Below are 26326 nucleotides of genomic sequence, written 5' to 3'. Positions count from 1 at the left end.
CTTCAGGACCAATCAGAGAATGTCAGATATACTCTCCAAAGCAATTCCATAGTACATCCTGCTTCTAGTTAGCCTACCTCCCATTTCCACATGCTGACAACCCCACTCAGAGCGTACTTGAGGCCTTTTCCTGTTCTCACCATAAAGCTTTCCCATGCCTGCCTCGGAGTGTCTGCCAAATTCAAGGGATGGTTGCTGACTCCCTTGCTATAGCAAACCCTAAATAAATAGCCTCCATTATTTCTACACTTTCAAGAGAAATGAATCTCTTCTTGTTCTATTTATCAGAAAATTATATTGGTTCACTACTCTCCAGTGGTGTCCAAAGGCATTTATTAAAGGGTCGATTGACTATAGCAGCATCTAGATAGTTGGAGGATTTCTACATTTGTGTGTAAGTAGAATTACAAATATTATTTTATCATTGCCTTAGAATATTTTTGCTTCCTGCTACTTGTAATTGGATGTTGTTTGTCCCATACTAGCACTAAAAAAACAAAACAAAACAGAAAAACCAAAGAGATTAAGGAGAGTTTTATTGTAAAGATAGACAGGATATACAATTTTACATTTTCCCAAGTCTACAAAAACTCTCAGAGTATAAGTTTCTTTGTGTCTGTCGTACCAGCAGACAGATGATTTACGAACTGGGAAGGGGAAAGTTTACTTCTTGCCAAACTGAGGCAAAGGCGGCGGCACCTTGATATCTTGACCTCTCTCCAACTTCTTCTCACAATCCACCAAGTAATTGACTCCATCGATGACTATCTGGACAAGCTCCACCTTTGATGTGAAAAAGATGAATGATTAATTTTCATACCAGGCACATGCAATGCAGTGATTAACACTGGGACAATGAGAACTTGATGCAGTAGCTAGACTTTCTAACCATTTCTCCTCATTATTTCCCTCAAGGGTTGTGGGAGGAGAGATGCCTGAGGGTCACTGTCAAAGACGGGAAGTACTGATTTTTACAGGGCTTCTCTCAATCTTCTTTAGTTAAAGCAGGGTAACTGCTTTGAGTGTGAGAACTTTCTTCATATATGAAAACCCTCAGTTTGCATCTCAGAAATGTTTTCTACATCAGTCTCAGCTGTGAAATAATAGTTTGTTTAAAGGTAAAAGTACACGCCGACACCCTTGTGTTGCGCTTTGGCCTGGAACTGGATTCTGACCTCCCACTGGGCTGTCTAAGCACCAAATATGCTATAGTTCAGATATTATCATTTACACAGTGAATGTCTTTCTGAAAAAGTGTTTAAGATCAGATATTTAGCAATTAAATCATGTTTTCAATGTACCAGACAAGTTTCTACTTAAAGGAAACTTTGTGATTTATATTAAGATAAACTTTTAAAATTTCTGCTTTTTGAAAAAATATTGAACTTTTGTTTACAAATATTTATCTTCTTAAATTAGAGCACATTTACATATGAATTTCCCCTGGGGTCACCTCCCTAACAAATTATGTGCACTGTTCCTATAGAGACCCAAACTAAGTCAGCAAGCAATTAGTTAACTCCAGACTGCACTAAAATACTTAATATTACACAAGGATGAAAAGCAAGGATGGAAGGGATTGCTGAGTATTACACTGAACATACCTTATGCAGTCCCCCACCACCTCTTTTCCTGCATAAAGAAACTGAGGCTCCATGAGAGGGTTGGATCGGGAAGCTAGTCATGATTAAGCAAAGGAACGTCTTTTTTACTCATCCAATTGGCCTATCCCAGTGTTGAACAGGGTGTGGTGAGATGGGGTCACATTCACTGCCAGTGGGGACTGGATCTTGGTATAAATCTTCTGATAGGAAACTTATCCAATAGGAAACTCACCCTTAACCCACGAATTCCTCTCCTAGGAATTTATCCTAACTAAATAATCAGAGTTGTAATTAGGGTTATGTAAAGAGATTGTCTTAGAGTTATGTATAGAGATAGTCAAATGAAACGTCAAATAACCAGGGAGATACTAAAAAGATAACAGACTATCTCTAATGGATTGTTATTAAACATGTTTTGAATATAGGAAAATGCTTAGAATAGAATACATTGGGGGAAAGCTTTGTTATAATATCAGGTATATAATACCAAGTTTTGTAAAAAAAAAATTTTTAATAATTGTAATAATGGAAGGAAAATCAGAAAAATGTTCACAATGGCTATTTCAGGGTTATTAGGTTGAACTTTAAGGCTTTTGGACATTTTTCTGGCTTTTATAATAATTATCTATTAACTTTAACTTAATTAGACATACATTTTTTTCAAAGCGATGACTGCCTTGTTTTCCATTATTGGAAATCTAGTCACTCTTAGAAGCAGACAGGACTAGGCCCAGAGTTTCTTTATTCACAATACCTCACATTATTTAGCAAATTTCAGAAGCTGTGACATTTTTAACTGCTTCTTCCTCAGGCACTTTACCAGAGCTGATAAACACACAGGCAGATTTAACTGTTTTGAGTATTTTCTCCTTTCTTTTCCTAAATGTACTGGTAGGGATATCAACAGGCAATGAAATACTCAAAAGCTGGCTAGGAAGAAAAGCAAGCATTGATAATCCACAGGTTTAATAAGCAGCCACTGAGTTAGTAATTACTGAGTTGTATGTAATGATAACAAGAGGCTTTTAAATTAATGATGAGCATAACACATCCCATGAGATCACACCGAGGTAAGTTGGTACAATGTACTGAGATCGGCATTTGCGTAGGATTCAGATGCATGTTCCTTAAGTGTGCTCTTTTTTTTTAAACTTCACCTGAGGATATGTTTATTGATTTTTTTTAGAGAGAGAGAGAGAGAGACAGAGAGAAACACGGATGTGAGAGACAAACATTAATTGGTTACCTCCTGTACACACGTCCCACCTGGGAATCGAACGCACAACCTTTGGGCTTATGGTGCAGCGTTCCAACCGAGTCACCCAGCCAGGACCTTAAATGTGCTCTTTGTGCTTTCACTTCCTGCATTGCTCCAGGCTTATATGTAGTTTATGAATCCTTTTCGCGCTATGTGTTCTCAGAATCCTAAGGATTATTTTATGAGCATAACCTTATATATACCTACTGCATACAATGTTTCCTATTTTAGCCCTAAAAATAATATTTCTAAAAGTATCAAATATCTTAAAGTGCCTAATTGAAGTGACAGCCTATGGCCTTCACCGGAAAACATTCAGAATCATGAAAAAAATCCCACCATTTTACCACCCTGGAGGAGCGAGCAAGCACACACCTTCTCTGACTTCACAGCGATGAAACACTGCCTTCAGCATAACAGTGCTCCTCCTCCGGAAGAGCGCTGGAACCGCCCCCAGGGCCGAGCGGGTGACCACAGCCCCTCTGCGAATTCTTTCACTCGCCTGTGCATTCTCAGCTGCCACTGTGCTTACCTTTATGCAGTTACTTCCCGTGGAAGAAGAGCGCTGCAGAATGAAATACTAACCCAACTTGGGACTGAATGTGGAAAGAGGAGGTCTCAAGTTTTGTGAATAAGGTAAGGTTGTTCAGGCTACTTCTCTTTCTCGTAGGCTGATTTTGTTAGTTCATGTTCAGAGAGCGAGAGAGATGTTACCTCTGATCGACCGATTCGATCTATGTTGGAAATATCGTACACGTCCGCCACCGCTGCAGTGTCCACACCGCCTGTGCCGCGCTTCTGCAGTCTCAGGTTCTCCAGGATCTTCGAAAAGCGGGGGTCCTGGGACAGGGGAGCACAGTGTGGTAAGAAGCAAAATCGATTCAGTGTTATTGGCACGTTCACTTAGAAAATGAGAGACACTAACAGTCAATATTTATTACACATATATTTACTATGTACCAGGGTGCTGTGCTAGAACTTTTTTTTCTTTTAAAAAAATTGTTTATTTTTAGACAGAGGGAAAGGGAGGGAGAAAGAGAGGGAGACAAACATCAGTATGTGGTTGCCTCTCGAGCGCTCCCCTATTGGGAACCTGGTTTGCAACCCAGGCATGTGCCCTGACTGGGAATCAAACCAGCGATCCTTTGGTTTGCAGGCTGGCACTCAATCCACTGAGCTACACCAGCCAGAGGGTGTGCGGCAATTTTTAAACTTTATGATATCCCCATGACATAGGTGTTGCTTTCACCCCCATTTCACAGACGAAGAAACTAAGACTCAGAGGTATTTATTTGCCCAAGGTCACTGATACAGTTAAAACCATGAAGTCATTCATGTCAAATTCTTTTTTAGCATTGGAATTTTGAACAACAAAAATTTCCACCTTTCTTTGACAAGAAGCACATTTTCTAAAATTGTTTTCAAGTATTGGGTTCACTTGGCGTACTGCTGCAGAAATTATCAGCTGCCTACCAGAACCCTTCTTCCCTGCTCTGCCACAGTGGGGCTGAGGAAGTGACCGCTGCGAAGTGCGGGCAGAGCGATGTGGCCACTTCCAGGCCCAGACCTGAAATCTGTACATGGAAACACCTGCATGCTCCCCCCTTTCCCACAAGCCGGAACTCGGGGCCCGACAGTAACCGCTCAAAGAGGACAATGCCCCCAGACGGCGGTCCTCTAAGTGTAGTGCTCTGGCAGCAGCATCGGTGACGCCTGGAGACTTCACAGGAATGCATTGATGCGGGTGGGCCTAGCCATCTGTGCTTTTACAAATCTCCAGGTAATGTTGATGCAGTCTCAAGTCTGAGCACCTCTGCACCGGGAGAGACAGAGGAGAAGATGGAAGGAACCCCAAGGAGCGGAGCAGCCTGCCTACCTGTTCAGATTTGTTCTCCGAGGGAGAACTTAAACTTCCTGTTCTTGAAGCCACAGCCCTTTCTTACGGTCAGTCCTTCATCTTTCTTTCCTACTGATATATATGCCTCTTGAGGTAAACTTGAACCTGTCTCACTATTTTGGCTGTACATACAGAAAGTAGGGGTTGAGTCACGGGCAGCGGCCTTTGCCCCCTCTATAAAACGGTCCCATCTGAGCGGGTCCTGACAGAACCCAACAGGGCCGCGGGCTCTGTGACGTTACCTTGCTGAGCTTTGGGATCTTAACGTGGACACCGGCCCGCAATCCCGTGCCGAGGTTGGAAGGACAGGTCAGAATGTATCCTAGGCGCTCATTCCACATGAACTCCCAGCCTCGTTCTTGGATTAAGCGTTCTACCTACAACAGAGAACAAATGGCGGAGTTCTCAGATACCCGCTCACTCAGCACATCCCAAACATCAGGGAGAGAGGTGGGCGCTGTGAGTGCCATGATGCCTAGAAAAAAATTAGCCCCATCCTGGAAGTCACTATCGTGTCTTTTAATAATGAAAATAAACATATTTTATGTTAGTGATATTCAGAAAAACCTGATAACATCTTACTTCTTTTAGTCCACGACAGAATCGCTCAAATACTCTTTTCATATTGCCTCCTTTTTCCATAGAGATTACCCTGGTGTGGTCTTCCTCATTAATCCAGATGAGAAATGTCTTGTCATAATTATGCCTAATGAACAGAGAAATATGGTGTTGAGTGTTAATTATATTTGTTTCAACACATGAAAATTCCCATTACCTCTGTAGCTTGATTGCTTCATTTCACATTTCTCATTTCCTAGATGGCCCTAATCTCTTAATTGTGCCTGAACAAGTACTACAAAATACTGTTACCGTGATGGAATGAAGAGTAAGAGCAACTCCAACCCTTAGAGATGTCATGTTTTGGCCAACAAGAATGTAATCTCCCTCATTCAGCAGACTAGTCCGACAATAATTCAACTATCATAACATTTGGCTTTGACACTAATAGGAGTATTTTGTTTCCTAATAGATTCAACCAAAATCTTGTCCTTAAAAAAAAATTAAAAAGGATTTTACCTGAACCCTGTGGCACAGAAGGGTTCACTGATGTTTGCTGTACAGGTCCTACCTCTCCACCCCCACCCCCACCCGGGAGCAGCTGCGCATGAACACTGTCAGTGCATCTGTTTGGGGTGGTGTCGTAACAACCTCCCGAGGACCGGGGATCAAAGTTGGCCAAGATAAAACCTATTTCTATTCGATATCCATTCTTCCATGTAGGGTTTTGCTTAAATCCTCAATATTTATTTTTCATTTTCTGTTCTTCTGTTTTAATGTCATGAACCATTCTCTGTGAGGTCAAATAATATGAAGCTAATTTTTTTCTTAAAAATACCGTCTTTTCCTCATGCCTAATTCATGCAAACCAACAAACATTCCTACGCTTCTTAGAAGCATTACAGTACTTAGGTATTACACACGCAGACAATTTCCGAATACTCTCTTCTCCGGTGAGCTGAAGCCGGGCATGCTGTCAGTGCAAGTCACGGCAACGCCGGGTTAGGACACATCGCAGACTGGAAACGCTATGTCCATACCAGATTCCCCTGGCATCTGGCCAGTCTCGGGCCATCCCAGCGCATGTTAGTAAAGGGGATACTGGCTTGTCAAACAGAAAGTGGTCCTGCAGGCCAAAGGGACAAAGCAGAAAGGAGAAACCGATGAGATCACACATGACTGCAAGTGCCAGGTATCCAAGTTTCAACTAATGGTGGCCAAGGTGTCTCAGGCCATGGATCTCGGCCTTGGCTGCCTACTAGAATGTCCTGGGCCCTTAAAAAAATACTAATGCCCATCTCCTAGAGATCCTGACCATTTTTACAAAGTGTGGTGACGACATCAGGATTTTTAAAAGCTTTTCAGGTGATTCTAGTGTACAGGTAAGGTTGAAACCTAAGGGTTTAGCCCAGATGGAAATACAGCATCGCTACCAACCCTACAAGCGCCAACCCTGTGCAGTGCGGAGTGGGCAGTGAGTAGGGGGAGCTCTCCTGAGAGTCTGTTCTTCACAGCCCCCATTGTCTACGTTACTAACATTATTGGCTCATTCACTATCATGCCTTTCCTGAAAAGGCATTAGAAATATAAAATAATGATCTGTAAGTAAAAACAGCCACCACTCATTTACTGCTCACTGTGTGCTGGGCTTTATGCTATGTGCTTGTAATTTATTTCCTTAAGTCTCACAACACTATGAGGGAAATGTAATCATCCTATTTTATAAGCAGGAAAAAAACCCTGAGATTCAGAAAGAGAAAATAACCTACATGATATCACAAAGCTAGGAGGTGGCAGAGTCTGGATTCCAACCTATGACGCCCAAGCTTGTGCCTTCAATATTCTATTCTCCATGTCAAAACCAATGCCAAGTGACTGACATCCTTCTTTCTGCGTGTATGTAATAAGAACAGGAATATGGTACCATGTATTCAATTATTATTGCACCAGAGTAAAGAATCACAGGGATGTGGGGAGGGAAGTCTTCCTTCCCCCTCTGAGAAGAAGAAGAGGGCAGAGATTTGGGCCAGGACAGGCTTGTAGACTGTCACTGCCCCCAAAACAGTGTGCCCCACAAGCTGGAACCCAGATGTGGCTACTTGAGGTGCAGGAGGGCTGGTTCTGTGACCCGACAGGGGAGGTTGGCCCACGGGCTGCAGGGCCCAGGAGATGGAGGCCCACAGCCCGGAAGGCTGGCCCATCAGGTTTGAAACTGAGGCACCTTTGGTGCTCTTGCATCTTCTGAAATGACACATACTGTTTCTGCTGCTTCTTGGACTTCAGTTTAAAGTTTCTTTTGAAACTGCCATCCTGTTCTAGCTGTGCGAGGGAAAATAAGTAAGAAAGTTGCGTTTTGTCTACTCTAGAGTTAGAGTGAGGCCGTGGAGGGTGTGGAGGCAGCAGGAGTCCCAGAGGCCGGCTGCGAGGCCAGGCAGGGCCGGCCTTCCTCCTGGGTAGTTTCCTTTCCAGGCCTGCTTGGTTACCAGGCTTTCGCGTGCGGTAATGGGGACCATCCGCAGGGCACAGACAGGCTTTTCCACACGCAGTTGTTCCTATTCGCCAACAAGCAGGGAGTCCTCCATTCACCCTCACCCAGAGACCCCCAACCCACCAAATCCATACGGGAGTTTCCTCTGCAGATTTTACCCTTTGAGTATTTGCGTGGCTTCGCCTAGTTTTAAGGCCTCATCTTCCCCATTCTGAACACGTGGAAGCCCCAGCAAGCTCCCAGCTGGGGCAGGGGCCTGAGCTCCGGGGGAGAGAGCGCTGTGTGGGTCTGGGCTTCTTGCTCAGCGCCACCCCCGGCAGCCCCGGGGGGTGCAGGGGCCACTCACATCGATGAGCCGCTGCTGGTCCTGCTCCGTCATCTCGGACAGCCTGTAGTAGCGGCCAGCCAGGTCCCCCTTGAGGCCATCCAGGGCCGTGACCGCCACGTTCTCCACCTCCCTGCGCTCCGCTCGGCTGCAGGCTGGTGGCAGGCTCAGCCCGCGGATGCTGCGGCCAGTGCGCACCCGAGAGGACAGCACATAGCGCTCGTCAAACTGCCCGTGGGTGATCTGCAGAGCACAGAGTGGGGTCACGGCAGCCAGCCTGGGACCGCTGTCCGGCCACAGTCACAACCCGCTGACTGTGCTGACAGGCATTGTCCCCGAAGGGACCCCAAGGCGCTGGGCACATTTTCACAACCAACATGGTAGACACATTCTGGAATTTGGGGTGCGCGGTAGGTGCTTTACGGAAAAGTGAGGTAAGGCAGAGCTATTTGCACAGCGCTGCCTTTAATAATGTACCACGCCCCCCCCCACACCCAGTTACGTGTGGTATGAAGAAAGGAATTCCTCGAGGAAAGGATTAAAGATAGTGACCACACCACCCTAGTAGTGTTCATCGAGGAAAACAAAGACCTTGGGACTTCTCCGACCTTCTGGGGGTGGCCCTCCAGGACGCACGCTGTACGACGGGGTCACAGAACTTTTAAGGGGCATCGGACCCAGGGGCCCTGCTCTCAGGCGTCCGGCAGGCGGGCTCTGGAGTGCCAGCTTCACGGGAGGGTTCAGAAGAGGCTGAGCCTACCTTGGACGCGTCCAGATCGGTGGGGTGCTTCATCACCCTGGGGTCGTAGCCATTGTGCCTGAGTTTGATGACAGGGTCAAAAAGGTCGGCAAACACCTGGGGGAGGAAAGGTGCTCCTGTTTCTTCTTTAATCGTTTCGTCTACTCGTAAAAGACCACCAAGCAGGAAACGGGTGTGCGAGTGGATTAGTGGACGGTGATGGTGATGACGGACTTATACCAGAGGAAACCTCTCAGAGGCACCTCCCCCCTTGGGAGAGGGCGAGGTGGCAGGACTCTGTCACTGCACCCTCCTCCCTAACTGTTCTGCAAGCCCACTGCCATCAGGCTGAGCAAGGAAATCTTGCGTTTCAGGACTTGGGGGTTTTCTCCTTTGCGGGTTAAAAGAAGCTGCTAGATCAGAGGTTATGCAGTTTGCGGTCCAAAGGGAGTCAGTTTAAGCAACACCATAATTTCATGGAAAGCTGGCTGCACCAGAAGAAAAGTATAGTGTCAGTTAGAACAAAGCAGGGGCCTGTCACCCTGTGAGGGCCTTCCCAGCCCCAAATATCTCGTGCAAAATCTACTTTTTTTAAACTAAGAACTTCAGGAACAACCTTTAGGTACAAGAACATTAGAGAAGTCATAACAGAGCAGCCTGCAGGCTCAGGGAGCTGTGGGGAGTAGAGGGGGAGCTGTTGGGTCCAGGGACCTCGCTCTAGTCGGGGACTCAGAGCCCAGCATGTGCCCTGCTGTGCAGAAAGGAGCCACCAGTCCTGCTTCCTCCAGACGGCCCCTCCCCGCTCCTGATGGCTGCCTCCCAGGGAACTGCCTTTGGTTTCCTGCAGCAGGAGGTGCAAGGAGGGCGGACCTCTGGGAGGCAGGCTGGAGACATTTGACCAGAAGCTGCTCTGTGGAGAGGGCCTCGTGGTGGCCAAGTGCCTCTTGCAACATGCCATCCTGTGCTTCTGCCCGAGGCTGAGGATGCGGAGATCACGGGATTTCTCCGAGAGACCTGACCTCTGCAGTCCGAGCTACTATGGTGGCTGCGTAAGCGGTAACTCTCAAACTGAAGACACACCACACTGTCCTCAGCCCAGCCACCACACAGTCCAGCCACTAACACGTCATCTCCTAATGTCTTACAGGTGAATAGACATCACCAATAAAATACTTTACTTTTTTCCTGTACTGATTTATTCAATTGTTAATCTCAGAGAGCTCCATCATGCAAGCCATTGTAGCGCAGCAGCAAAGGAAGCCTTGACCCTGAAAAACTGTAGGCTCGTTAGAAAACATTTCAGATGTTCTGAAGCCGGCTTCCCGTTACGGGAGCCCTGAGTGAGAAGGCAGCAAGCGGGGCCCATAGAGGAAAGGACTCTGGGACCCAGAGCCTCCCGCTTCCCACCATTCTGGAACCAACAGCTAATAGTTTACCTCATAGGATTCCTCGTCGCCAGCCACCATGCCCACTGTCTTTATGAAGGGGTGGCCAGGGTTGTCCACTCCAGTCTGGATGCACTGGTCCAGGGTGTAGCCGCTGGGCGTCGCCTTGTTGCGGAGCTTGGCGTAGATGGCAGGGGTGAGGCACTCGGCCATGCAGTTGTTGTGCTTGCGAAGGTCGGGGTAGTCTGCACTGCGTACCAAGGGGACAGGCTTTCCGTGAGCGGCCTCCGGAGGCGGGGGCCTGTGAGTGGGCTCCCTCGGCCCCTCCTTCCACCAGGCTCTCTTTAGCCGGGAGGCACAGGGACGCTTGGCCAGGAGTCATGACTTAAGTGAGCCAGATTAAAAAAACAAAAAGCCTCTTGAACTGCTAGGGAAAGAGACCTAGACCATGATGTGGGCTAAGGCAGCCCCAGACTACGGCTCGTGTTCATGTGAAGAGGTGATTGAGTGAAAATAAATAGAAAATAAATCAAAATCACATGAAGATGTTTTTTAACCCTAAAGTTATTGTAAAATACAATAGGCACATCTTGGTCCCTTAGGCTTAGTGGTAAAGAGGCCGAAACCCCACAGGTGGGACTACATAGAAATGCAGTCATTTATCCATCCTCTTCCTGTGATGCAAGCTCCTTGGCCACCTGCTTTGTTGAGAACAGTGTCTGGCTTTTGAAACAGGCACTCAGTAAACATCTGTGGGAATAATGCACAGAAAGAAATAGCATGGGGCGCTCCCTTACCCTGAGACATGAACTGGTTGAAGAATAGGGGATTTAGGACCACCACAGGTTCAAACATAGGCGGTCTCACCTCCGAACTTTCTGAGGTACACGGTGGGAGTTGTAACCCCCCCCCAGAGATCCTGATGCCCCCGGAGAAACCCCCGAGCTTCTCCCGTCTACATCTGCCTGTGCGGAACCCTGTGAAGCCAGCTCTGCCCTCCATCTCTGCTCAGTGTGTGTTCTCTCCTTCACAGCCAGGTTCCAAGGGCTGAGAAAATGAGTCCATCCTCTTGCCACACCCCCATGTCCCATCTGCAATGTCCTTTAAAGCTGATGCTTAAAATCAGCAGGGTAACATCACATTTTCCAGAAGGCAGCATAGCATTGAGAGAGACAAGAGTCCACCATCATTGTCCTTGGATTTGCATTTGGCTGCACTAGCTGTGTGAACATGGGCACTATTTAATTTTTCTAAGCCTCTGTTTCATCACAGAGGGATGCTTAGCTGAATAAGATAGGAGCTCCATATTTAGTACTTAATACATAGAAGTGCTCAACAAATGTTAACTATGACTTATTACTATCCAGCCAGACTGCAAACTCCGGGCAGGGATGCGGATGGTACACTGCCTTGGATTAGCCACAGGTGACCGTGCCTAATGGGTCAGTTTGACGTAGTCTTCTCCACGGCAGTGTCCAGCAGGGGAAAGCACATTCCTGTGGGCACTTGGAGGTTTTTTGTTTGTTTGTTTGTTTTAAGCCAAGAGGACTTACCTTGGAGGGAATAGCTTGTGCTGTTCTCGGGCATCTGCACGTACATTCTGCCGGTTCAGCAGGTACCCTGTGGTCAGGGCACTGGTGCCCAGGGTGGTAAATAACAGAGAAGCATTGCGGCCAGTTAGCAGCTTGGAGAAGGCACTGGTCATCCTTCCTCTTGGATGAGTGTCTGGAAAGCAGGGAAGATGGGTAAGATGGCCTCATCGCGTGGCTCGGAACCGCAGCACAGAGATCAAAGGGCAAGAGAAAGAACCGCTGGAGCCAGAGCCCCTCCTGCAGTTCGGCTCGTTTTTCTCCCCCACACCCCTGCTGCTGCGTGGGAAAATCTGGGTAGCTTTAGACCTTGTGAATGTCAAGCCGCCTGAAGTCCATGACCATTTGTTTCCCCAGAATATGATATGGAAAAAATATTAAAAATTTTTTAAAAACAGAGGATTTTTGCTTTGTGGCCACCGGGAAGGTCCTTTCCATCTCTGCACACGTGGTCAGACCTCATTGTCTTTTTTTTAAACTAGTATTTATTGAGCTCCTACCACAAGCCACACACCATGGGCCTTACAAACAGTCTTCAGTACTTGCAACAATCCTGCCAAGTGGGCATTATTTTACAGAGGGGGAAACTGAGGCTCAAGAGAGGGTAAGTGGCCTGCTTCATATCTCAGGGCCAGCACATGGAGAGAGCTGGGGCTTGAACCCAGGCTTGTCTTTAGCCCTGGATTTGGACTTCTGGCAGACCCCACAGCTTACAGGCAGCTCCCCGCTGATCAGCAGTTGCAGGAAAATGACCTTCGTGCTTTAGGACCTAAGAGTGCCAGGGATCACGCCACTCGGTTAAACCCGAAGACCATAGAAACGCATTATCACAGCAGCTCCTAGTCGTAGGATTATCACCTCAGAGCATATGACTCTCCGAGTCCCAGACTATTACAAGCCTGCTCTTTCCTCGCCCTCAGACTTCTGCTGAAGTGGCCCGGATGCCAGGGTACCTCTGCCCACTCCACTTTGATGCCAGGTCCCCAACTAGACAGACAGCATTATTGGGGACTCTGGGCCAGTCTGCCTTTCTCTGAGATTTGCTCTTGTTTTCTCTTTCCATCCCACTCTCTCCCCTCCTTGTACAGAAGTAAGGATTGCAGAGGGGAGCAGGGAATGCTCTCTAGCTCTGTAGAAGCTGCCTGCCTCAGTTTCCCTAACCTCTGGGAATAAAACCTGATTTGTAAAGCATTATTTACCGCATCAGGGCTATCAGAGCCTGGTAGATTTTTACTGGGAGGCGGGTGGGTGGAGGGCGGGGAGACGACAGCCAAAGGCAATGATGCTGTTTTATCCTACACTTGCCCTCTCCAGTAACAAACACTACGCCCCTTGGTCAGAGTGCTCAAGAGCTGGATATGTCTCTGTCCCAGGCAAGTGTGCTGGGAGTCTGCGTCCTGGTCTAAGGCTTTGTCTGGTTTCATGACATCCTGGAATGCGGAGGCCTTGGGTTCTGTTACTGCCTCAGTTCTGAGTCTCCTGGTCATCCTGAATCTCCTGGATGGAGACATCATGGGTGCCACTCTGCTGACTCAGAGTTATCTCTGGTCCAGCAGTACATGGTGTCCATGTGCCAGAGCCCCTTGGGGCCTGAGGGAAGAGGCAGAACCACATGCCAGCTTTCCATCCAGAGAGGGTCACCCCAAAACAGTGGGCATCTAGGGTTGGACCAGCTCCACAGGACACTGAACTAGTGCCCACAATTGCCAGTCTCCTAGTCCAGCAGGAAATGACTGTCTCTCCCCATTGTAAGAGAGCAAAGGGCCCATGTGACTCCATCACCCCTAGATGTACTATTGGCCTAGGGCGCCCGCTTGGCATCTCTGTTCTGTTCAGCAAGTGGAAAGTCATAGGCAGCACACGTTTACAGTTTTTCCCTGTAAGTCAGAGGCCTTTCCTGGGATCCCCTGTGATGAAGACATAGGACAATTACCCAACTCCTGTCTAAGGTAGTTTGCTTTTAGGAAAATAGGAAGTGAGAACCATCTAGTCCTTTGAAATGCTATGAAGGACAGGGACCCCTCTTCCCTGCCCGGGTTCAGGGTTCTCTGTAGATTCTCAGGCAGGGGTGCTTGTGACCTCCAGCAGTCACCTTCCAGACTGGCTCCCTTCGTATTCCTGACTCAGTGGGCAGGAACTCCAAGAATGCTCGACCTGAGCTCCTGCACGGCCTCCTCTGAGACCACAGATGCATCCTTCCCTCAGCTGTGGCGGGGATGGAGACCTGGGGCCTCTGGGCCAGGACCAAGTATGTCCCAGAAGCAATCTCCCGCTGGCCCCTGAACACCCAGGACTCCCCATGCTTTATCCTCGCCATCCGCAGTTTCCTGAACCTTCCTCAGCTGCTGCTTCAGAAAAGTGGACCTGGCCCGCTCTCTGAGGAGGCCATTCGATCCCGCAGCTGGCACAGTCCATAGGAGCATGTGGCCCTCGTGTGCTTCGCTGGAATGGTGCCCCAACCCACGGAAGGTTTAACTCTGGAGGCTAAGGTCTTGGGAAAAGGCGCCCTATAAATGCAGAGGAGGATGTAGGGTGCTCCCACAGCCTGGTAACACCCAGCTCTCCTCAGAGAGCCTGCTTGGTCAGGAAGCCCCTTTTCAAGTCCTCATGGTGGTCTTGTCCTTCCTGAGAACAGAGAGAACATGCCAAGGGAAGAGGCAGTGTGAGGTCTGGGGACAAGAGCAAGGACACTCCTGGAAACAGCTCGCCCTGCGCCGGCAGGGCCTTGCATGAGGGCTGAGGGCTGCCTCACAGGATCCCAGCTGACCCCGTGGGGGTCACGGAGCCCGCAGGTCTGAGCGGCAGCATGCGGAGAGCCGGGAGGGTTTGGCTTGTTCTGACCAGTGTGACCCCTCCACACCCCCCAGAGCACTCACTCAAAGGAGGAGACGTCACCCGCTCACGAAACAAGAACAGGCCTGACAGCAGCTCCCCGAGAGCCAACTGACCACACCAGCACAGAACAGGCCTTTCTTTGCCAGACGTGAAACACATTGAGGCCAATGCTGCTGCAGCATTTTTACCTCCAGCGGGGACAATGGTACTTGGCTCCTTATTAATGTGTCATGAATTTCAAAAATAAATCTCTAGCAATAATATGAACCAGTTTAAATTGGACCCAGCTGTTGGGACGATTAGTAATTAGCTCTTGTCAAGGGCCTCATGGGGTTCATTTTTCAGTCAGTATATCCCCAAATGCACCTCTTCTGATGCTGCAGAGGGACCATTCCCAGAAACAGATCAATTAGTCTCTGTAAATTACAAGGGAAAATTGAAGGTTCAAATCCCACGTTTAATGACATTGAGATTTTTTCCCATCAAGAAAAAAGTCCTGATTCTCTATCAAAAACTTCTGATAGAAGTCCGGCACCAAAATGCCCCCCAGAATGGACCTGGCACCTGCACCTGGGCCTGTGTGCAGGGGACAGGGTGAGGCTTCAGCTCAGGGCTTCTTTAGTTACCACAAAAGTGTTGGGGACCATCCTCCACGTGGCCCCAGCCCACAGCCCTGGGTCCACTGCTCACGAGACCCCTCGCACTGGCTCTAGCAATGCCCCCCACTTAGGAGGAATAAAACCGAGCAGCATGGTGTCACTGACCTTGGAGCCGGAGTCTCCGGAGAGTCCTGCTGCAAGCACACAGCCAAGCTGTGTGAGGGGCTGGCAGGGCCTGGGCAGGAACAGGCTCTCAGGCTGGGCGGGGCTGGGGCCCTTCTGGCCAATCCCATCCGGGACTTCTGGCTGCACTTGTTCTCCCAGCTGTGCCCTTGAAGGCCAGCCACTGACTTCTCTGCCACCCAGCCCTGGGGTCTTTCTAGCACCTGCCCTTTCTCTGAAACCTTTCCCTCCCCCAAACCCAGTCTTGCAAGCCGCTTTACCCAGAGCTCTGAGAGGTGTCTGTGGGCCTGCAACTCAGCTCACTGGCTGCCAAGTCTCGCAGGACCTGGCTTCAAGGTGGAAGGGACTGTCGGGAAAACTGTCAGCCCTGTTAGGGGACTCCTTTCTACCTTCCTGCAGGATTATCATCTCTGGGGCCTGGCTTAGGTCTGCAGAATGACCCCCACCCCACCCGAGCCGAACTCTGAGAGGGAGAAGATGTCTAAAGCTCCCGCTGCACTGCTGCTGATGGAGCTCTGTGCCAGGGACCTCCTTCCAACCCGTCTGGGGCCCGCATCCAGGGACTGTAACAATCACGATTCTCTTCTGAAGTAGATTGCTAAACAATCTCACTTTCTATCCACACCAGCTTAGTATGCCACCCAGAGAACCCAGCAGGCCATATTCCTGCTTAAAAATAGCCCTCCTTGGGACATCTGCCACAAACCGGAAAGGTTGACCGCAAATAGCAATGACCCACCAGGACTTTGGACAGCAGCCCTGCCTCTGCAGAGGGAGCTTGCTTAGGCCCCTGGCAACTGTCACGTAGGCAGCTTCTGCAGCCACGTGCACTCACCAACACCTGGTTCCTGTCCCTTCCTCCTCAGGGCCGGTCCCAACCTCAGAGGGGACGATGGGGAAGAGGGTGGGGCCTGGAGTAACCTTCCACCCAGATGGGGCTCTCTTTCAGAGTTTCCAATTATTTTAAACTGAACCCATGGCCAGAATAGCTATTTTCTCTCTGCATGGGAAAGCACATGAAAGGGCCTTCTGGGGGGTGGAAAATTCCCTGGTTTGGGAGTGTTGTATGGGTGCAAAATATGTAAAAATTTCTCAGGCTTTACACTTAAGATTCATGCACTTTGCCGTGTATTTGTCACACCTCCATGAACTTCTGTGTTATCATAATGACCCAGCTTACGTTACATTGAAATTTTTACACAGTGATACTTATCCTTTCTACATATAACATACTCAGATATTTCTGAGACCCTTCTATTGTCACTTCATTAAAACAATTGTGAATTGGGACCAAACTGACTGCATAATCCTCTGAAGGGTCAGAGTTCCCAGTGCGCACACTCTCGTCATGATGGACCAGGCACCTCGGGCCCCTGGGGGCCTCTCCTGGCACAATGAGCAGGGGACTGGAGGTCTTGTGGGGCTGACCAGCTGCTGAGGGGGTGGCTCTGAGGGTCGGGGTTGGGGACGGGGGTGAGGGCAGTCCAGGGCTATTTCTTCCCAAAATGGTTCTTTTGTACACATACAGTTTCAAGTCAGTTCAGGCACCAAATGAAATATATCCAGTGACCCTTAAATAACCCAGACCCCCGTCCCAGAAAATGATGAAGCTTTGGAGAGCATGGAAACATAGAGGTTAAAGAATGGCAGTTGCAATAAGAAACGCTTCTTCTTTTTATCTTTTCCCCAATTCCTTACTAATTGACATTCAGGGTGCCCACCCATACACCTTACCTTTGCCCTTCATCTTACAGTGCAATTTCATGTGAGCTAGTGAATAAGGTCAGAAGAAGAGAAGTTGGAACATGGCTGAGTAAAGGCGGTTCCACTCCTTGGGGCCCTGGTCACCTTCAAGCACATTACAGAGGTGGCTGATGGGTGGAAACCCCTACGTGATTCGCAGCTGAGACTCCAGATTCCCAACAATCCTTCAGACACAGTCCTTGTTGTCTGTCTTTATTCCTCTCCATCACTGCCAACTCTTGTCACAGACTGGGGGCTCCATCCGTCCTTCGTAGCCAGCATGGTCATGTGACTGGCTCTCACCATAAGGACAGGAACAGATGTGAAATGCACAACTTCCACATCAATTGCTTCTGAGGAAATCTGTTTGGGGCTTCTTTCTTTTCTGTCCCTCAACCCTGTTGGAGCCTGGACATCACAGGACCCAGACTTGCTGACGGGCAAGGATGGCAGAGGAAGGAGGTGAAAGGAACCGGGCTTTCTGATTCCCTCCAGCCTCACGGCTCGTTTTCTGAGTGGGAGAGGAAGCTGAGGGGATAGGAGGGGCCCAAATTCTTCCTTTTCTCAGTTTTGCTTGTGTTGAACAGCTGCCTTGTGATCTCTTCAGCCTTAAAGATTAGGGCAACTTTATCTACTTGGCAAAACAAAATATTTTCTTATATATTATTCCACATAAAAATGCAATTAATTCTAGGGGCAGACATGAGTCTTATTTTATAGATGAGGAACGTGGCCTCAGAAGGCCCAGGAGCCCATCCAAGGTCAGAGCTGGTGGTGGCGGCTCTGGGCCTCCCCCTCCAAAGCTTGTCTTCTCCCCGCAGCCTGTTCACCAGCACCGAGCTGACTTTAGGTGAACAGAGCTGTTCGGGCAGTAGTGAGTTGTGTGTGCCTGGAGGCAGCCAAACATGAGCCCGGGTGTCACAGGGAAGATTTACACCGTGGAGAGTCAGAATGAGTAGGACTAGACAACCCTTAAAATCTCTTTTGAGGTCCTTCAAATTATCTGACTTTGAGTACCTGCAACATGAACTTCTGGTTTTCCCCCTTAAACTTTAAAAGTAAAACATTTCTGAAGGAGCTCATTGGTAAGAAGACGACAAAGTAGAAAAATACAAAAAGAATTAAATGAAGAGACTCGTGAGACGTTTGAGAATTCAAGAAAGGCAACGTTTAATTTGCATATAGGCAGAGCCCACACCTTTCGTGGCAAGTGTTAGGCCGCAGCACAAACCCCTCCCTGGGAATCACAAGTCAGCAGGTTCCCAAAGTAACTGGACACAAACAATATGCTTCTCAAAGCAGCACAGGGGTCTCTCCATCACACACACACACACACACACACACACACACACACACACAACAAAGAAGTACATTTAAATCTTCTGCAAGAGAGACGAGGATGGTAAGCATGTTCTCTCACATTTGGACAGCACTTTACAGTTTACAGTCTAACCCATTTTGTCCTTGTGACAGTCCTGTGAGGTAGGCAGCACAGAAATTACTAGTAGCTCCATTTTGCAGGTGAGATAACTGAGGCTCAGAGAGGTGTCGGCACTGGCTTAAGGGTTCCCAGCCTGTATGGGTAGAGCTGGGCCCGGGATACAGGGCTAGGAAGCCTAGTCCAGTGATCTTTCATAACTGGCTTTCTAGGGGAAAATGAAATGGATTGTGTACAAGACAGTGACTCACCATCATTAAACAGAACAGTTATTTTTCTTGAGATAAGTGCAATCAATCCTAATGTTACTATCATGCTGTGAGGAAGCCCAGATGAAGAGTTTTCTGAATCATTCATGTATTTATGCCCACAACAAAATGATTGTTTTCTACTTTCTGTTTTCTGTTTAGCTCTGCTCTGCCTTAATTTTAAGCCACTACAGAAACCAAAAAATGACACTCGATTAGATTTCATTGATTTGAGTCTTATTACCAGGATTCACATAGTGGCATCTGCAACCAAGTCATTATTTAAACTGACAATCTGTTGTCTTAGTGAAAAGAAATATCTTACTCATTCCTTCCTTCTGGCTGTAGACATTAACCAGGTTCTATAATTCAGCCATAAGTAATAGTTATTTTATCACATTTAAATAGTTGTAAAAATGATAAACTTTACAGGTTGGACTTTTAAAAATATCTTATACTTTAAAAGGAAAGGAAAGATTTTTTTCAGGAAGAAAAATCAAACTTTGAAAAGAAAAGCAAACTAAAATCCTTTATTTTAAAATAAAAGTTAATTTTATTGAGACTAATCCCTTTGATTACATTTCTCTGTTTAGCTAAGAATTTAAAAGTGGCCCAGTCACTGCAGACCCAAGGTCTTGTCTCATACAACATCTTGGGAGAAGACGGTGGCCCGTCATCACACACCCCCCGCACTGGAACATAATGGATTTTTCTTTCAAGTCATTCAGTATCTGTGAGTTTCATTTGTTTTTAAGTAGTACTGTCAGATGTACTGAAATTTCACAAACAGTAATTGGGACTTTGTGTGAGAGCCACTTAAAACTATTGCAGCAGAGTTTAAAATTCCCTCTTTAAATTCCCTCAGAGAAACACAATGGAAAAGGGAGGACATTCTACTCCATGCCTGAATCTGTCTCATAATATACTGGCCTAAGGAAGAGATTTGTCCCAGTAGCAAACCTGGATGTCTTAGTTAATAACCAACGGCATCCTCTAAAAGCCCAAGGTAATTTCACTGACATTACAAAATGTGGGTCCTCATCTACAAGCATGAACTTGGATTTTACTTCTGATTTTATGGATTAAATTTGCAATAATAAAAGTGTTTGCTACTTGGTTGTTAGAAGCTGACCTCCCATCTGCTCTTAGAAATGGGTCTCATAAAACGGAATACAGGCAAAATGCAGCCAGGAGTGCAGGCTCCAACAATACACACAAAGCTTGCAAAGCAGAAGAGGGTGGGTGCTTTAATATGAAGACGCATCACCAATTGCTCTCGGGGATTTTAAATGTGAGCAAATTGAGCTTTTTTAAATGTGCATTCCTATCCCCACTGGCCCAGAAATGGGGCAGGTCATCAAAAGGAGCTCCTTTGGAAGCGGAGTTCTCTCACAGCTCCTGCCAAGTGGTTCCAGAAAGCAGGAAGGGCTTGTAAAGCTCAGGAATACGCTAACGGTGTGCATAGCAAGTGCTAGTGCCCATAGCTGACCACTGGGGGGCGCTTCCAACATTCTGCAGAAATAAACATGAAGGCTTTGTCACTACTTGAAAACCTGCATACTAAAATTGGAGGACTGTTTACAAATCCCTCTATCTCCTTTTTCTTTTTATTTTTCATAAGAATGGCTGAAGTGGCTCTGAAACATATGAGTCTAAGAAATACGGGTCTAAACTTCCAGGAAAAGTGCACACCCACCCTCTGCCCTCTGGAAGACTCTGGGGACTTCAAGGCAGAATCAAAGGTATGGATCTTTCCATAAGCTGTTTTGCCCAAAATCCTGTGTCTGGTCCTTTCACTGATTGTCCTGGTTTTCATTCACCTTCCCAGACTGTGATTTTTGAGTCAAGAAAGTTAACCTTTACTTTCTTTTCTTCTGCAAGACCTTGAGGTGCTTGGTGCAGTTGACATACCAGTCCAAGCCCTCGGTTTCTGAACACAGAAATAAATCACAAGTTATGCAGTTAGGAACCAAAGAACCCATGCTTGTGTCATGCGTCAGGATGCTTCAACCTCTTAACTGAAACTACAGAGAATAAACAGGCAACTTTTTGTAGAAAAAAGAAAAATAAACCATGAGCAACCCTCCTTGGGTTTAGTGCTACACCTTTGGCTAATATGAGCTATTGAAAATATTTCTGGAATGGTCTTCAAATATTATAAATATTTTCTTTTACTTCCTTGTTACTTCATTGTATAGTTATGTACAGAGATGGCCCTTCCCATGCAGGAAAATTGTATACATTCTCCACCTCTATGCTGGCCCTTCCACTGGGCAAGCCAGCAAGATGAATTTGTTAGTCAGCTGTTAGCTCTAACAACATAATTAAAGTGCAAAGAAAGAGGGAAAGTAGCTGGACGGATCACTTTTGTTCATTGTCGACATCGATACACTCCATGCCTCTAAGTGGAACACGTCAGGTGCAATAGGCTCAGGTAACAATAACCACATATTTTCTCTTCCTTCTTTTAAAGCAGAGGTCTCCCTGAGAAAAGAAGAAGGAAGTAAACACGAGACAGCCCTATTTCTTCAACTACTGAAAATCCTGGGAAAAGCGAGGTCGCCTTCCCCTGGCGGGGTCGCAGGACGAACCCCGACAGCTGGTTTTCTGGCGTAACAGCTGCTGAGTGGTTAGACCCGTTTCCCATACACACACAATATTTTCACTCGAAAGTATAAAAACTTTAAAACAAAGACGGTTGGGGAAGAACTGTCTGCCAATAGTACGTGGAAGTGTGGGTTTTACAAAGAAAGTCCCACTGAACAACTTTTTAAAAATACAATCCGTCTTCATAATGAGCCTATGAATGGTTTGCGAGCATTGGAAGAGATTCCCTCATTGTCATGAGGGATGAAAAGAAGACAAACAGAGAGTGAGGAGCGGAGACACCTCCTCCACTCAGCACGGAAAGCCGCCTTCCCCACAGCACTTTGTGGCCTTCGTCTCATTCCACAGTCTTGTCGGTGAGGTGCATGGGCACCTTGGCGCAAACTCTGCATCTGCCCCCAAGGGCGTGGCTTCTTGTTACAGCCTCAGGAAGAAGCCCCCACCCCACCTCGTGCAGCCACCGCCTGGAATCCTCTGGGGCACAGACTACTGAGTTTCTAATTAAAGAAATGTTATGTACAAATCCACTTGGCTTTCATCATTCTTTCCTCTCCTGTTGCTAAAGACCGGAAAGCAGTTTCAGAACATGCCGTCATTCCCCCATGCACTGAAAACCATGCGCATGCTGCAGACTGAAGTCGCTGTGTGTCGGCCCACCCCTACAAAGGAAGCCTGGCTTTTCTGGAAGCTGGTAACAAAGGAAATGGAATGGAAGCAGTTAAATCCTACGAGACGATTGGGAGGTGCACCCACGCCAGTGAAGTGCCAGAGAAACATCGCAGGCCTTTCTCATGAATCCTCACCCGCAAGTTCTAACAGAACATGGGGCAGAGTTTGAAATTGCCCCTCTTACCTGTGTCATTAAAATGACCACCAAATCTCCCACCATACATTCTCTTATGCAGAGAATGTACCATCAACTTTACCAAATATCATTCTTTGCACCTTCCCACCCAAGTCTGAAGCCTCTGTCCCAAACAGTGGAGCCTTCCTGGCCGGGAGAAGAACTCCAGTTGGGTTCCTCTTCTTCTATGGACCGAAGAGGCCTGGCCTCGTCTCCATCCTCCGGGTCCTCGCCACACGTGGGAGGGAGCATGGCATGCACAGTTCTGTCTGTCTCCCCCTCCACAAAAATTCCACAGACTCAGGACAAGGCCAGTTCTTCAAGCAGAGAGCCGAGGTTCGATTTTTAGCGACAGCTCATACAGCGTGTCTTCATCTATGATGAGGGCTTTGTCAAGCAAGTACTGAGTGACCTGGAGAAAAAAAAGGAAATCCTAGCTTTTAGTTTTTTTCAGAACACTGGTTTGTGTCTTTTCTGGGTGGAATCTGACACAATTCAAAATATCCTCTTAACATACAAAATTTTACATGACTCAGAAACTTATGAATATATTCTCTGTATAAAAATAAAATCGAACATCTCTCGTCCTCTCCCAACTTTCCAGGTCCTTCCTGCCTTCAAAAGGCACACCGTCACCATTTGGTTCGTGTCCCCCTAAATGTCTTACTGTCTGTCTAGAGATTATATGTGCTTACAGAAATTTTTTCCCTTCTAATCATCAGGGGTATCATATTGTATAATCTGTCCTGCTCTCATCTCTTAACTGTAAGCTGTGCGAGCCCCCTTGCCAGTCCACAGAGTTCTAACTGCTGCACAGCGTTAACAGTGTGATGTGTTAGAGTTCACGTAACGACTTCGTGTCGATGGGTATTTAGCTGCTGCCAATGTTTCAGTGTTGCACAAAGTCAAGGCGAAACTCCCACTGGCGTGCTTCCCAGTGCTCACGCGTGTGTGTCCCTCTAGGGCAGGGACTAGAAGCAAAATGGAAGGAAATGGCACTGAAATGAACATACTGGGGCATGGGGCATTTCCATGTACATAGTTCTTTATTTGTTTGAGATATAACTTAGATAAGTGAAATTAATAATTTGATTAGTTTCGACAAATGTATACACCCATGTTAAATACATAATTCATGATGTAGAGCAACTTCATTACCCTGGGAAGTTCCCTCATACAACTTCCCAGTCAATCTGCTCCCAGAAGCACCCAGGGCTCTGGTTCCCATCACCACATCTCAGTTCTGTCTACTCCAGAACTTCGAGTGAACACAATCATACAGTGTGTACTCTTTTGTGTGTGGCTCCTATCACGCCGTAGAATGTGTTGAGATCCATCTATTTTTGGCGTCCGTAGTCTGTTCTCTTTCATCGCTGAGTGGTATTTCATTTATAGGTCCACTGCATTTGTTTATCCATTCATCTGTTTATGGACATATGGGTTGTTTCCAAATCATTTAATGTTTCTTTTTATATTTAGGTAATGAACTCATCTGGAATTTATTTTTGTAAATGGTGTAAGTGGGAGAGTCAAAATTCTTTTTCCACTTACCAAATGGTCCATTTCTTTCTGGCACTTTTTAAAAATGCCTCCTTTACCCATATTAAATTTTCATATGGATGAAATATGCATCTGGACTTTATTCTGTTCTATTTAATGTGTATTCTTATACCTGCATAATCCTATTTTATTCACCATAGTTTTGCCTCTCTAAGCCTCCTTCTTTGTTAGTTTTAGGATAAGTTTGTCAAGTCCCATGAAGAGCAGGGAAAACTGGCTATAAGTTATATGGGAATCTTTTGTACTACGTTCCCAACTTTTTTGTAAAGCTAAAACAATTCTAAAAAAAATAGCATCTATTTAAAAATGAGAAGAAGGAAGAAAGGAAAGAGGGAAGGAAGGGAGGCCAGTTGTGGCTGGGATGGAGAGAGGAAGGGAAGAGGGAGTATACAATGTGAGATGAGTCTGAAAAGATGAGTCGGTGTCATATATGCAAGACTTCTTCGACATAGCAAGATATCTTTCTTTCTTTATTGTAAGAGCAATGGGAAACCAATAAAGTATTTTTAGCAAGTTGCAGACATGTTCTACCTTATGCTTCAGAGTTCTGTCTGGCTGTAATTTGTAGAATGGATTTTGCATTCTAGGGTGGATGCAAGTAGACCAGGTAACAGATATTGGTAGCTTAGACCGGGGTGGTAGTGATGTAGACAGATTCAAGATAAATATAGGAAGTAAAATCAATAAAACTTGATAATAAATTGATGTTTTTTGGCCTTGTTTCTTTTTCCTTAATCAGACTTGCCAAAGACTTGTCTATTTTATCAGTCTTTCCTGTGAGTCAGCTTTTGGTATTATTGATCAACTCTACTGCTGTTTCTAACTCATTAGTCTGTTTTTTCTTTATTACATTCTCTCACAACCACAATATTACCTTTGGCTGATGCTCTATTCGATAGGAAGTCTGTTGGAACTGGCGTATCTCTCTGACGATGTGTGATATCTGACAGAAAAACAACAAAAGCAAAGCAAAGCATTTCCCAGTATGGCAGCCTGTTCTTCTGGGAGCCCATCCCCGAGTGGTCGGTCACTTCCTCCGGTGCGGTAACTGGGGCTTTGCCCAGTCATTCCTTATGCTCAGGGCTTTCTTGCTTTTCAATGAGCTGTATGAAATGCTAACAGCAAGAAGATACTGAATTCACAATCAAGGGGACAGCTGGCACTGGGTGGCCTCAGGCTCAGGGGTGGAAAGCTCTGGGTCCTAGAGTCCTCGGGCTGCTTGCTTCTCACTCGGTGCTCAGAACCTGGCTGTCGAGCAGGAAGCCTTCAGCATCTGTCACTGGTCAGTCTTAAACGTCCTTCCCAGGGGCTTTGTTCCCTACTGTCTTTGCTCAGACTGCGAGCTGACATGGCTCAGCTCAAAATCTGAATCAGCCAACGTCAGGTACTAGACCCGGTTCTACCACCTCATCCACTTCAAAGTTGAAGAGCAAGCAGTAACTTTCATGGCTTAGCCCCTTCTCTACAAGCCAGAAAAGTCACTAAAACAGGCTGATTAGGAAATTAGCACCTACCATTCTCATTTTGGAGAAATTGACAAGGCCTTCCTCAGTAAAATTTGGTGTCCCTTCTTCAATAAATGCCAGGTCTGTCAGGTACATCCCCAGATAAGGAACAGCAGGCGGGTTACAACTGCAAGACCAAGAGACACTGTTCTCATGCCCATTCCCATGACATTGATGTCCCATCTCAGTTAAACAAGAAGAATAAAGTCTTCTCATTCCATTTTCTTAAGCTGAGTTGTAAATACATCCTTTCACAATAGAATGTAATACAAAATTGCAGCCCATACTTTACAATGTGTCTGGAACAATGGCAGGTTCAAATAATAGGATAACTCATAGACAGACACGAAACATTTGCTAACAGTGCTTGTCGGTATTTGTTCGCAGAGCCTGTAAATCGGCTTGTAGGAAATCCCCATGCCCTCACCTCATTAGAGTGCAAACAGTCAACCTGGAAGAACTGGACAGAAAAATCAGTGTGGCTAGAGCTTGTAAAGCTTGTGTTCTGTTTTAGTTAGTGTTTAAAAGTTGAGAGTATAGCTGTAATTAATATCACAACTGCACACTAATGTGAGACCTTACTTATTTTTTGTGTGTTGTTTGTTTTTGAGGTGGGACACACGGGGTCTCCTTAGAGCCTAGAGCTGAGAACATGGGCCTTTGATGCAGAGAGAAGTGGGTTTGCGTCCCAGTACGACCACTTACTAAATGGTGTTGGGCTAACCCTCCGACTGCAGTTTCCTATAAAAGGGAGACACTGAAGCTTATGTCTCTGGTTAGTTGTGAGGCTTGAATAAGACACACCAAGCAGTTAGCATGGAGTCTGAAACTCAGTGAGTACTCAGTGACCAGCTGTTGTTTTGTTGTTGTTGTTACCACCAGGAGTCTTTCACTGGTGGCACCACAGGGCCTGTGTGCAGA

The 26326-nt window shown here is 46.7% G+C and overlaps 2 protein-coding genes across 8 annotated transcripts in view; both read right to left on the bottom strand.

Moving 5' to 3' along the window:
• Window positions 1–519: 519 nt before the first annotated feature.
• CKMT2 (creatine kinase, mitochondrial 2) lies at window positions 520–15526 on the bottom strand. Its single transcript, XM_037159308.2, has 10 exons — window positions 15443–15526; window positions 11808–11979; window positions 10306–10504; window positions 8891–8986; window positions 8152–8373; window positions 6358–6443; window positions 5342–5465; window positions 5002–5136; window positions 3577–3702; window positions 520–783 (listed from the first exon to the last, which is right to left on the bottom strand). The coding sequence occupies exons 2-10, from the start codon at window positions 11957–11959 to the stop codon at window positions 664–666; spliced, it is 1260 nt and encodes a 419-aa protein (XP_037015203.1). The 5' UTR covers window positions 11960–11979; window positions 15443–15526; the 3' UTR covers window positions 520–663.
• Window positions 15527–18348: 2822 nt separating this feature from the next.
• RASGRF2 (Ras protein specific guanine nucleotide releasing factor 2) overlaps window positions 18349–26326 on the bottom strand; it is a 192590-nt gene continuing 184612 nt past the window's right edge. For all 7 annotated transcript variants that reach the window (XM_037159313.2, XM_037159314.2, XM_037159317.2 and 4 more), the window contains 3 exons: window positions 25415–25532; window positions 24775–24843; window positions 18349–22752 (listed from right to left, as the gene is read on the bottom strand). In XM_037159313.2, the coding sequence (XP_037015208.2) occupies window positions 22660–22752; window positions 24775–24843; window positions 25415–25532 (280 nt within the window). In that variant the 3' untranslated portion in view covers window positions 18349–22659. The remainder of the gene's footprint in view (window positions 22753–24774; window positions 24844–25414; window positions 25533–26326) is intronic.

The sequence above is a fragment of the Artibeus jamaicensis genome, unplaced genomic scaffold (genome assembly GCF_021234435.1).
Source record: "Artibeus jamaicensis isolate MK-2021 breed Jamaican fruit bat unplaced genomic scaffold, CSHL_Jam_final contig_373, whole genome shotgun sequence".
NCBI lineage: Eukaryota > Metazoa > Chordata > Mammalia > Chiroptera > Phyllostomidae > Artibeus > Artibeus jamaicensis.
The sequence above is the reverse complement of the archived record's forward strand: the minus strand, read 5'-3'. Positions and strand labels throughout refer to the sequence as shown.

Excerpts from the sequence above, each read along its gene's own strand:
- CKMT2 (XM_037159308.2), bottom strand. The coding sequence starts at position 11,959 with ATGACCAGTGCCTTCTCCAAGCTGCTAACTGGCCGCAATGCTTCTCTG. Across the intron at positions 8,374-8,890 it reads CCGATCTGGACGCGTCCAAG|ATCACCCACGGGCAGTTTGA; the intron begins GTAGGCTCAGCC and ends TGTGCTCTGCAG. Across the intron at positions 6,444-8,151 it reads ACCAGCAGCGGCTCATCGAT|GACCACTTTCTGTTTGACAA; the intron begins GTGAGTGGCCCC and ends TTTGGCCTGCAG.